General features: G+C 39.1%; 1 protein-coding gene across 40 annotated transcripts in view; it reads left to right on the top strand.

Moving 5' to 3' along the window:
- Positions 1-12,242, top strand: part of LOC128017574 (receptor-type tyrosine-protein phosphatase delta) — a 294,348-nt gene that overhangs the window by 190,386 nt on the left and 91,720 nt on the right. For all 40 annotated transcript variants that reach the window (XM_052602980.1, XM_052602992.1, XM_052602991.1 and 37 more), the window contains one exon: positions 3,557-3,708. In XM_052602980.1, the coding sequence (XP_052458940.1) occupies positions 3,618-3,708 (91 nt within the window). In that variant the 5' untranslated portion in view covers positions 3,557-3,617. The remainder of the gene's footprint in view (positions 1-3,556; positions 3,709-12,242) is intronic.

Here is a 12,242-nt window from a genome sequence, read left to right as displayed (position 1 = left end):
ACACATTTCTGTTTTAATAAATGCTCATATTAAATCATAGTATAACACATAAGTAGGTACAAAAATAATCAGTGATACATTTGCGACCTCAAAAAAATTAGGGTCGCAATGGTATTTCAAAAGGTCGCAGTGTAGCTCCCTGCATTACATGATATCATGACACGACGGGACAGCCACTGATCACGCATGAGTGTGTGTATGTTTCTGTGAAATATCATATAACTTTTTTAAACACTGTCTATTAAATTTAAACCCAAGGTTCTCAAACTTCTTTGGTCGTGCCAAATAATTTCACTAAATATTATGAACAATTAATTATTTTTCAATAAAAAAAAAAAAACCTACAGGGAAATAAAAAACACCTGCATAAATTAAAATATTGGAAAATAGCACAGAGAAAATAACTGCTATTATTATTATTATTATTATTATTATTATTATTATTATTATTATTATTATTGTTATTCTCTCTGTTATTTATTTATTTATGGTTGGTTTCATGCTGTCTGCTAAGGCATAGGACACACACAGGCTTTCCTCCTCAACAATGACATTAAACACAGCAAAATACAGCAGAACACATAATCAAACCCCAACCCTGAACTGATGCCTTGCTCTGACACAGTTAAATGATTTGCAAGGGTTGCTCTGTCGCATCCAGTGTACAGTAGAGTTGTTGTCAGTCACTGCTTGAGTAATTGAAATGTGTCGTTTTGAAGTACATTCCTATTATATACGCTTTCAAACATTTCAGCACATAGCGTGCCAGGGTCGACAGGTTTTCACAGCAAGACCCACCCAACTGCTACCTTAAACTAGCCCAATCACATTTCGAGGGGATGAACAAGTATTTCCATGGGTAAAATACACGTTTTATGGAGGGGGTCCCCAAACAGCGAACTTGGCAACACTGTAGCTTGCCAACTTGATGCTTCCTCTAAACTCTGCGCTTGGATGTGTTGGACCTGAAGCAGCGCTGATTAGATCGATCGGTGCTTGTCATCAAAGTACAGCGAGAGCTATAAGAAAGCAGACCATCTCCTCATTAGACGACCCTTCAGTGAGAAGTGCATCTTTACGGATTATGATTATGATGAAAGAGTTTTTGTTTTTGTTTTGTTTTATTTCGTTTAGTAGCAATTGAATGCTTTCTATTGATAGATTTATCATGTCTGTGAGGCATGTTTTCAATGAGTTTCAGTTCATTTTTGTACTTTTAAAGACGACATGACAGAAAGCGAACCGTGTTTGTTTTCTTTATTTTATAAAAGCACAACTTTTTGTTGATATTGTGAGTGCACACAAATACAAGTAGACCCTTTGCAGTTACGAATGATGTATTACTCTCACCTTTACAAGCAAAAATGACGGTGTATCCACTGAAAAAAATGCTAGTGATCATGCTGGCATCTCTTCATGTCTTGAAGTGTCTAACTATTGGATCTAGTGCACATTTATCTGGGTCTAACGTTTAAACATTGTTATATGCTGGAACTGTTTTATATCTATAGATTTTATTTTAGGCAAGACGTGATGATGTGAGAAGACTAAATTGATCAAACATCGGTTCACTGTCTGCCGCTGGCCACTTGGTTGTTACTTTGTGTTTTTGCTCAAGGACAGAGCAGGAAGATGAATGTAGATCAGAGCTCAGATCATCTGATCAGAAATATCACTGTTAAGCGGCCATACGGTGACCTCTGACCTCTGGATGCTGTTCTCTTTTACAAGGACATTGTCAGATGTTTTCTCACTGTGGAAGAAATGATGCACTGTGTGTGTGTGTGTGTGTGTGTGTGTGTGTGTGTGTGTGTGTGTGTGTGTGTGTGTGTGTGTGATTCTCGTTCCAGTAGTTCCATTAAACACAGATGCAGTAATAATAGACTGCAATGCGTCATTTCAAGCTTATTCTGGACTGTTTGTGGCTATTACAGATGTTTCATAGATTTGTAAGTGTTTAATTCTGAGGTCAGAGCAACACCAGACTCAGGAGATTCATGGTTCTGATTGATTTGATTCAGATGACAGATGCACAGATGCCTGGACGGACAGTTTAACAGCTGGAAATATAATGCTTTTCATTTTGCATACAGTTGTAGAAATAGCAACCTAATCATGGAGAAAGAAAGAAAATGCTAATCTGTTATTAAACTGTGTGTATGAGAAGGCCAGAGCTGTAATATTTCCCCCAGTCTCAGTATGAACACAGTCTAAGCCTGCAGCTGATAGTGATTATTTGCATAAATGTTAATGAGGAACAGAAACGGCATTCATTCATACGAGACGTTCACTAAAGACTTTCCCTCGTGCGGCGGCGTGGATCAATGTCAGACAGATGAGTAACAAGAGGAGAAAAAACCTTTATTTACAAATGGCCTGCCAATGTGTGCGACACGCGGTATTACTTATCTGTCAGATTTCTAGAGTGTGATGGAAACACACATTCAACAAAGAACCGGCTCGTCGGGAACAGACACAAAACACACATAATGGATGTGTCTGTCTCCCTCTCTCAACAAAAGCTGATATCTGAACTATTAATTATCACTAATATTACAGAGACTGGCATCTCGCTGCTGAATGCTGAGCTCATGAAGGCCGGCCGGAGCCAGAGATGCTATCGTGAACGGAAATAGCAAGCGTGTTTGTGCGTGTGACATCGGTCAGCGGGCGACGAGAGCGAGCCAACTCTGACTTCCGCGCGTGAGCCTGTGTTTGGACCTCAGGAACGCTGACAAGCTTCTGTACACTCCACATTCACAGAAACTGACCGCAAACAATAAAAGACAGCATCTGACCGTTAAAGAGATGTGTTTAGTGAGTGTGTTTTGTGAGTGTGTGTGTGTGTGTTTGAAATCGTGCTCAGCACTTATTGATTGCCAAGACAGGTGCTTATTAAGGCATACAACTACAAATAAACAGGAAAAAAACAATTGTAACCAATAGATTTCAGCATAATTCCCCAGCTGATTAAATCACAGTGCACTAAAACACTTTTTTGTATTTAGTAATTGTTTATTGCATACTATTGCTAATGATGCATATATGCACCGATCTGCATAAACTTTTCTGAACATTGCATGAAGTCAGGTTCAATATTCTTGTTTGATTCTACTGACATAATAAAGGTTTTTACATTGTATTTCTCTTTTTATCACAAAAAAAAAAAAAAAAAAAAATGGAAAAATACAAATTTCAAAATGTTGAATAAATCAGTGTGAATGAAATATGGTCAGTAAAATCCTTCAGAATATAGAGAGGAATAAAACTCGATTAGTTTTGGTGTGTGTAAGTGTTGCTGAAGTGGAGAAAGAAAGAAGAAACAGGAAAACCCTGGAATCCAAAGACGCCAGTGCAGTAAAATAAACAAAACACACAAATGTTTGTTTTCTTTCCACTCGTCTGAAACAAGACATCTTACTGAGCGAAAAAAATAATAAAATAAGTAAAAAATGAATAAATCCAAAGCAATGCGCTCATGAATGTTTGATTTCTCTTCGATGTTCTGATGGATTGACTGCTCTCTCTCTCTCTCTCTCTCTCTCTCTCTCTGTAGGTTGTGAGAGCGTTGCAGGAGCGTTGTGAGCTGGCACACTCCATCGGTGAGTCGTAACATCATGCCTGTGCCAAGCGTCCGTGAAGCGTTCCCCTCCGTCCGCCTCTGTCTCCTGCTGCTCAGCGCCTGCGTCCTGCTCTCCAGCGCCGAGGGTACGTCTCTCTCTGTTCCTCTTTACTCACGAGAAGACCCTTCAATACAAGAAACACACTTGAGCACACTTTTAAAAAGAGGATTTCTGGCTGAAATAATAGACTTTCATTAACTCTGAACTTAAAGTAAATGTGCATGTTAATAGCAATCAAAGAAAAATGCTCTATAGTTTGAATTTCTATGAAATGCAATTTGATGAACTTGGGTTTTTGACCTTAAGTAGGACTTCATCAAAATAAGTGTACTTCTATAAAACACCAAAAAAGATTATTAAAACATAATCACTTTAAAATGAACTTTAAAGTACATCTATTAATTGGAAATTATTGCAAAGTTCACTTTTTAAAAGTGTACTTAAAGCTGCGGTAGGGAACTTTTGACGCTCTAGCGGTTAATAAACAGAACTGCTTGCGTCTTGCGGAAGAACATCGTAGCCGGAACTACTTCTCTCTGTTTATGTCTATGAAGAATCACAAAGGTACTGGGTTACTCCGCCGCGGTATCCCCGAAGCAATCTAAAATAGTCTGAATATAAACACTTATTATAGGTGCACCCTAGTGATTCAGGACAAGCTAAAAGCACGGTTTGGAAAATGGATTCATGGTGTACTCGCTTATTATATACATTTTTCTACATTTTGAACACAAACAAAGTCACGGACCGCAGCTCTGATTGGTTGTTTTTTACCGGGAGCGGATGGCTTTCTGCAAATGGCAATAGGACACTGGGAGGAGATTATTTAACAGATTATCTGTCTCATATTCTACTGTCAGGACATAATGACAGGTTTAATAAATATGTAAAACATATATTTTTACAAAAGTTACCTACTGCAGCTTTAAGTGTGTTCAGAAACATAGTGATGACAATGTCTCTCTGTAAGTGGCCTTTTATTTCATTTATGTGATATGATCTACAAGTACAGTATGTAAATATTAATTTAATGTTTGTAGTGCACTACTAAAAGTGAGAGAGGAGGTAAACACAAACACTCAGTCGTTCTTGGTGTATCGTCATTGTTCTGATTTTCAGCTTTCATTTATTGGGTGTGTTATGAAGATGATCGTGAGATCAATATTTGCATATGGCTGCCAGGAAGCTTGTTATTTGCATTTTGTGCAGACTCTATCAAATCCACATGTGGCTAATTTGCATGCATGGTAATCGACGGAATCGGTTACCGTCCTTCAGCGTATCTGTGAGGTCACATGTGTTCAGGATCTGTACGAGGTCACATGTGTGATGGGGTTTAAGTTTAACACTCTGTACGTTTTGCTGTGGTAGTAAAATCTTGTCAGCTCGTTTGCAGCTCCAGGCATTAATTAGTGCTGCGCTGTTCCGGAGAGGATGGGAAAATGACAGGAATTATCAGGAACCATGAGAGAGAGAGAGAGAGCGAGAGAGAGAGAGAGAGAGAGAGAGAGTCTAGAGCTTTCCAAACCTACGGATCGACCCACGGGAAACAGAGGGGGATAAAGTTCAATCAAGTAAAATGTTGTGTTTCACCCTAAAATAGTGTGCTAACTCAGAGTCCCGCTGCTGGAAGAGTTTGAGTGTAGGAGTGATCGGAGGCTGCTGTACCACGAGAAGTCTAACACAAGTCAGAATAATAAGATCACAAACTCTATCTGTGTCTGAGAGACACTTTCATGAACCATACCATTAAGAGATCATTTCAGTCCGATCTCACATGATCAATTACCACCAACAATCATTAAAATACTGATTTCCTGGGTCATATTTTACTCGTTCTCATTCTTCAGTAACTCAAACAGTCCAAAAGATTGTCATCTGTTTACATCTGTTCTTTACACGAATCAGAAGGTGGTTTAGTGCTGTACTCACTTATTATTTTTTTTATAACAGCGTGGAATTAAAAGAAAAACAAGACGTTGTCATGTTCAGATGAGTTTTCTGGAGGATGTCTTGATATTTCAAGTTAAAAACCATGAAGTCAAGTTAATGTTCAGGAATATTTTAGTTTTTTAATTGGTGGTTATGAACAAACCACAGCACAACCACTCTTCAATTATTTTATTTGTTATGCTGAACAACCTTCAGAAACATAACGGTTCACTCCAGCATCACTAAACACTGAAACAATTATTAATTAAAAAACAAAAAAAATAGATTTACTGTATTTAAAGTCTTCATATTTGTGATACATTTGTATTTACTTTGCCAACTGGTCTACATTTATATACTGTAGAATATATAGTTTGTTAGAAATTAAATAATAATTCAAAACAATGTCTTGATTATAATTAAAGAAAATATATTAAAGAAATATTAATAATAAAATGTTCCATTCTCTTTCTTTAGAATCTTTAGATGCAATCAGAGGTTTTTGTTCACAGTCCCATGATCTCTAAAAGCTTGAGTGTTTTCTGATTATAGTCAGATTTAAAAATACTTGTGAGAAAAGAGGAAGCAGCTCACCAGGAAATGGACGGCTGACATTATAGAGAGTGAACGAGACAGACAGACAGTCAGAGCGTTCACATTCACACTCCTGTGTGTCATGACCACAAGATCTGCACAGCGGCAGCTGTTTAGTGTCTCTCACACACACACACACACACACACACACACAGACACAGAAACAGACACACACACACATGTGCACACACACACACACACACACAAACACACACACATCACTCTCTCAGTGCATATCAGTTTAAAACTATATATTTAAAATACTAGCATAGAAATAATGAGTGAGATATTTTTCATGTTATTGATCTGAAAGTAGAAAGTAGAGAACTTGTGTCATTCATTCGCCAATCTAAACCTGATATTGTTTCTTCTGTGGAACAAAACACTCTTTTCCTTTTACTTGCAAAGGATGTGAACTAAAAGTAGAGTTGGGTTCCGAAACCCGGTGGCAATATGGAACCGGTGTGCACCGAACCGAATCGGAATGCAGATTTCGGTGCTTCATTTCCGTGTCTCTTAAATACCTGAGCGATCGATTGAAATATTTCTCCTGGTTCTCTGAAATGTACACCAGAAGCATGGGCAATGCTAGGCTTTTTTAGCGGGGCTATAGGATTTAGCTCCATAAACTGTACACATATTCACGATCGCCTCAGAGTCAGTCCACTTAAATGTCATATGAGACCGGCGTCAGACCGGTCTCCTCTCCCTCTTTCAGCGCTCTTCAATCCGAGCGGAGCAACGCGAGCGGACTCAAACATAAACAGAGGACACACTGTATGTGTTTATCGATAGATTGTTAGAATATCTGTATCTTTTTCATAAATACAGTTCACAAAAGGTCACGAGGGAGCGGTCGGTTTATCATCTGTAAAGTCTTCGCTTGTCATCGCTCATCACACCACAGCCGTTTCCTCCAGCGAACATCTAGCCCTTAACACATATGAACGCATACTTTAATTACACTTATTTAAATATACTTAATCTAATTATACCTACTTTATACATACACTACTGAGCAAAAGTCTTAGTCTTAGGCAGTCTACTGTCAGACTGTGAGTGCATTCAGCAATCTCACTAGATTATTATTACAATAGGGCTTGGGCGCCGAGTTCATACCTGTCAAGTATCCCGTTTTGGCCGGGAAAGTCACGTATTTTACCCTTCTTTCCCGCCGTCCTCCCGTATTAGTATTTTCCCGTAAATCTCCCGTATTTTTTTTTTTTTTTTTTACCTGCGTTATTAATAAAATAATAATAATAAAAACGTTCCCAATCTGAGCTCTGTCACTAGTCTCGCGATTACTCCCACCTGTAGTAGCCTGTCGCGAGGGGTGTGTGAGGTCAGGTGACATGAGTTATAACGCGGGAAAAACAACAACAACAAAAGAAAAAACAGAGACGGATGATGGATGCTACAATAGAGAGTGAAGGCACACCTGCCAAAAAACCAAAACCCATGTGTAAATACCGTGATAAATGGGACAGCGAATTTACTTTTTTTAAAGAATGCAAAGTCTGCAACAAATTGGTAAAACAACTCACTAAAAGAGTAAAAGAAAAGTTATGTGAAATGAAAAGAAAAACTGTTAAAGAAAAGCAATATGAAATGAAAAGAATGTGTGGAATTAAAATAAAATGTAAATGTAAAGACATCAATGTTAAATTAACAGAAAATATGCAAATAAGCCTTTAAATAAATGCTCTTCATATATACCCTTTTGTGTTTTAATTTGGGCTATAACACCTGTCTTAAAATGTAAGGGATACTGGAGCTTTGTTGGGGTGGTGGGACTGCTCGCAATGGGCGCTGGAAAATTTCCCTTATTTTCAAATCCAAAACTTGACAGGTATGGCCGAGTTGCATTCTGGGGCCTGGCGGCCCTGTTGCTAGCCTCGCGAATGTAAACATACAGCAAGTTGAACGAGAAGAGATGAGTAGAGAGAGAGATAAAAAGATGTTAAAATCTCAAAAATGTATAGGGATACGCTAAATATGGATGCCAGGGACCGGTATGTGGACAAAATCGGCACTATTAACAGTTTGGATCCATATGAAATTCCCAACAAATAGTGGAGTACCAACGGAGACTTTTGCATTACAGATATCTTCGGCTACCTTGTTTGATTTGTGAGCGCCTACACTTCAGAATAGTTCCGAAGCTACAAGTCATTGAAGTCTCATGTACAGTTCACAAATGGATGGGTATTTTCCTGTAAAATATCCCGTTAGCCCCTCCATCAGACCTGTCAAATCTCTGTGTTGTTGTCCTGTTGCTACTCCTTGTCCTTCCAGCGAAACAGCTGTTTTCAAAGCATCGTTTTGCTTACTTTAAAGCAACCTTAGCGTGATGTTGGGCTTTTTAAGATAGCGTGGTAGTTGTGAGAGCACGATTTCACGCCAATCTGTAACTAAAGTCACGTTAGACCTAGCTTCACAAATCGCTTAACGTTAGTTAATGCAGCAGTTTTGTTGAACAGATTTCTGCTGTCAGCAGAGGGATAGCAACAAAAAGATGAATGTTGAAATTTCCCGTATTTTGGATGAGTAACTCGAGAAATTTCCCTTATTTTCAATGTTGACTTAAGCTATATAAATTAATATTCAGATGTTATGGTCTCCATCGCGCCTCCAAGCAGGAAAGCGGTGTAAAGTTAATCCATTCTCATTTTGTTTTCCCCATGGTGATTATGTGTTGCACTATTACACCCCACAATACAGCAACGGTTTACCATGGTTGAAATAGATTTTTAATTAATCAAATTAAGACACACGGATGAGAGGAGTATGTCTAAACACTGCGCAGTAGTCCGAGTAGCAGTAAAGGAGGCTGTCAACGTGGTGGCCTCGCCAAGTAATGACATCACAACGCCCAAGCCCTATTAATGGCAGAAGGAATGTTTAGAAATGTAAACTGATATTTCTTACTGACATACTACAGCAAAAGATATAAATAATTGGCTCAAAACCCTTTTTGGGGAGAAAATACTAATGTGCCTAAGACTGTACTTATAAAGAATGAGCATCCAGTCATTCACAGAACCGGTTAAAAGCCCTATTCAGATGGGACTAGTTTTCTAAACTACGTTTGAGTTTCGATTCTTACCACCTGACGTCAACGATTTTCATGTACCAATTCGGCCGGGACTAACATCTCCGTGTTTATTACAGAGGTGGGAGGGTCTTTGTGCATCTGGGCGTCACAGAGATCACGCTCTGTATGCGTGCATTGCATTCATTCAGAATGATTGCCTTAGTATTATTACACAATAAATACTAAATGGCTAGTATAGCAAAACCATGTTAATGTGTGGTTCCTTTAGTTTAACTTGTTTTCCTTCTTTTTTTTTTTTTTTTTTTTAAATGTAATTAAAACATTATTTAACTGAGTACATAAATGAACGTAAGTAATCTTACCTGATGCTGATAAGACAATAGCAGGTATTAACAGTTTACTTGATCTTGCTCTTGATTTTATTATTATTTTTATTTATTATTATTAAGCGCGCGGTAAGAGCATCTATGGTAATTCACGTTGGCCAAAACACACAAGGAAACGCGTTGTGAAATAAAATATCACCGGCAATCACAGACATTCGCATTCGGACGGGATTAGTTTCTCAGAGGATCACTGAGTTTGCTGAAAAACGGTAGGTAATTTGCTCTGGAATTATCACAGAGGTTGTGTGAGAAAAACACAGACGTGGCAGATTCGGACGGGATTAAAATCACCAAGTACGTCTGTGAAACGCAGATTTCTCTAACGACCCCCTGTAAAACTAGTCCCGTCCGAATAGGGCTAAAGACAGCGACAGACAGCCCTTATTTGAACTAAACATCAGAGAGATTGACAGAGATACAGTAGAAACATTATGTAAGGTTTTATATTAAATAATGATTCTGATCATGAAATAACATTCACTTCCTCCCCTTTCTCATGCTATTTTATAATGGGATATGAATGCAATCTTATGACGTTGTAAGGAACACTGGTCATTTGAATCCAGTTCCCATTCAATGAATGGCAAAGAGTGTCTGGTAACATCTCATTTTGAGTTCTTCTGAAGAAAGCCAGTCACATGTTTCTAATGACGTGAGGGAAACTGAGAGTGTTTTGGCTGAACTAAATCTTCATCAGACGCTGTTTGTTTAGCTGTGCTATTTTCAACAAACAACAAACCTCTCGCCATAAATAAATGAAATAATAAAATAAAATAAAACACAGGATCAATAAGCCAACGAGTGTGATTCCTTCTTCTTTGCTGAATGAGAGCAACTGCAATTTCACACTTCCTGAACTGCTGCCGCTCATTATGGGATTTAATTGGCTGAACTATTCGCCCAGTCAGCCGTGACCGTTTGGGCGGAGCAGAAGGCATTTCCACTATTATGTCCCATCAGGGGGTCGTCATCACGATCGCTAAAAAAACACTCTCCATTTATACTCCATTTGTACCAAATCCAAGATGTATTGATCAGTCATTTCTATTGCCCTCTCTCTGTTTGATATGAACTTATAATCGCAGTGTAAATACTCTAATGACATTTGCGCACGGAAAACTCAATACCGCTCACGAAACACGATAATCACTGCACAAGACATTCTTCATCTGTGACATCACAATGAGAGATGGCCAGTAATGTGACTTGAGCATTTGAAGGTTTTTACGTGGTTGAGTTTAGAGGCTCATTAATCATATTGAGGCACAGACCTCAGATGTCAGATGTTACCTGGTAAACACGATATCTGTAGAACGGCATCTAGATTTCCTAGAAGCTAAACTCTGATGACCCAAACAGTGCCGTTCCTCAAGTTAGAGCCTTCGGCTCGGTCTCAAATGACACCCTCAGCTGCTGGACTGTTGGGTTGTATTCGGCTGCAGGGGTTGTATTCAATTAGTCGTCATGCTGGGTCTGGGAATCACATGACTCACACAAGGAAACAGTGTCCTGGTGGAGCTGCATGTTACATCACATTTACATTAATGCATTTGGGACACACATTTTTCCCAAAGTCACTTAAAACTTAGTGTGTATTTGAATTTTTTCTAACTATGTACGGCATAATTCACTGTGAGATCCACACTGGTGCATTTAGAATGCACAAAGGGGGCGCTTATGAGCACCTTTCAGAGTCATGAAATGACGAGACTCCCTGCGGTCTCAAGAGCCCCCCCAACATTCATCAGGGAAGGCCACAACACCGCAAGTCCACTGTGATTTGAAGAGAGTTGATCCTTTGGACTAATGGGAGCATATCTAGAGTCATGGAGTAGATTTTTCAACCCGTGTGGTGGATGGCACACACACGCCCTTCTGGCAGCCCTGAAGAGTATTTGTTTGTGTGTGTGTGTGTGTGTCCCACTGTGCCACCTCACACAGTCACTTCCCCTCGCCATCTGTGAAACTCCACTCAGCGAAACCAGCGCCATTCTTCAGTGTGTGTGTGCTGCTAGCGTTTCCCTCCGTCTTTACATTGTACATGGGAAGAGGTTTGTGTGTCTACACAGACAAGATGAGGCTCATCCGTTAGAGAAACGGGGCAGAGAGAGACAGGGATAGTGTCAACATGATAAATGGCATAAATATAACTGAGATGACTGTAGGCTAAGAAAAAAAAAAAACGACAAAGCGAGAGAGAAAAAGAAAATGAGGGTAAGAATGAAATGGAAGCCAATTCTTCATCTCCTCTCTTTGTGTCCAGTCTTTTTGTTGTTGTTCTTACAAACAGCGCTTGATCTGAAGGGAGGCCTGTACAATGGGAAGTGTGAAATTGGATGTGTTCCATTTAGAGGTGATCATGCCTTATTTTCTCTACAGGCTACTTGGGGGAGAAAAAGCCTAAATAACTTTGGTTATCATTTCACTAAGGCAATGCTAATGTTCTTCATTTCTTTTCAGACCTTTCTTTCGTTTATTAGGATAACCGAATTGACAGTATAACACCATCAAATGCTACATCAACCACGAGCCAGGAACTGCTGGTTTAATTGAGTTACACTTGGCAATCCTTGTGCAGACTTCGCGCTTCTGATGCAGTGTCTTGGGAGTGAAGTGTCCATCAGTTGAACCCTACAAATGATTTTATTTCAA

The sequence above is a fragment of the Carassius gibelio genome, chromosome A7, assembly GCF_023724105.1.
Source record: "Carassius gibelio isolate Cgi1373 ecotype wild population from Czech Republic chromosome A7, carGib1.2-hapl.c, whole genome shotgun sequence".
In the NCBI taxonomy this organism is placed as follows: Eukaryota; Metazoa; Chordata; class Actinopteri; order Cypriniformes; family Cyprinidae; genus Carassius; species Carassius gibelio.
The sequence above is the reverse complement of the archived record's forward strand: the minus strand, read 5'-3'. Positions and strand labels throughout refer to the sequence as shown.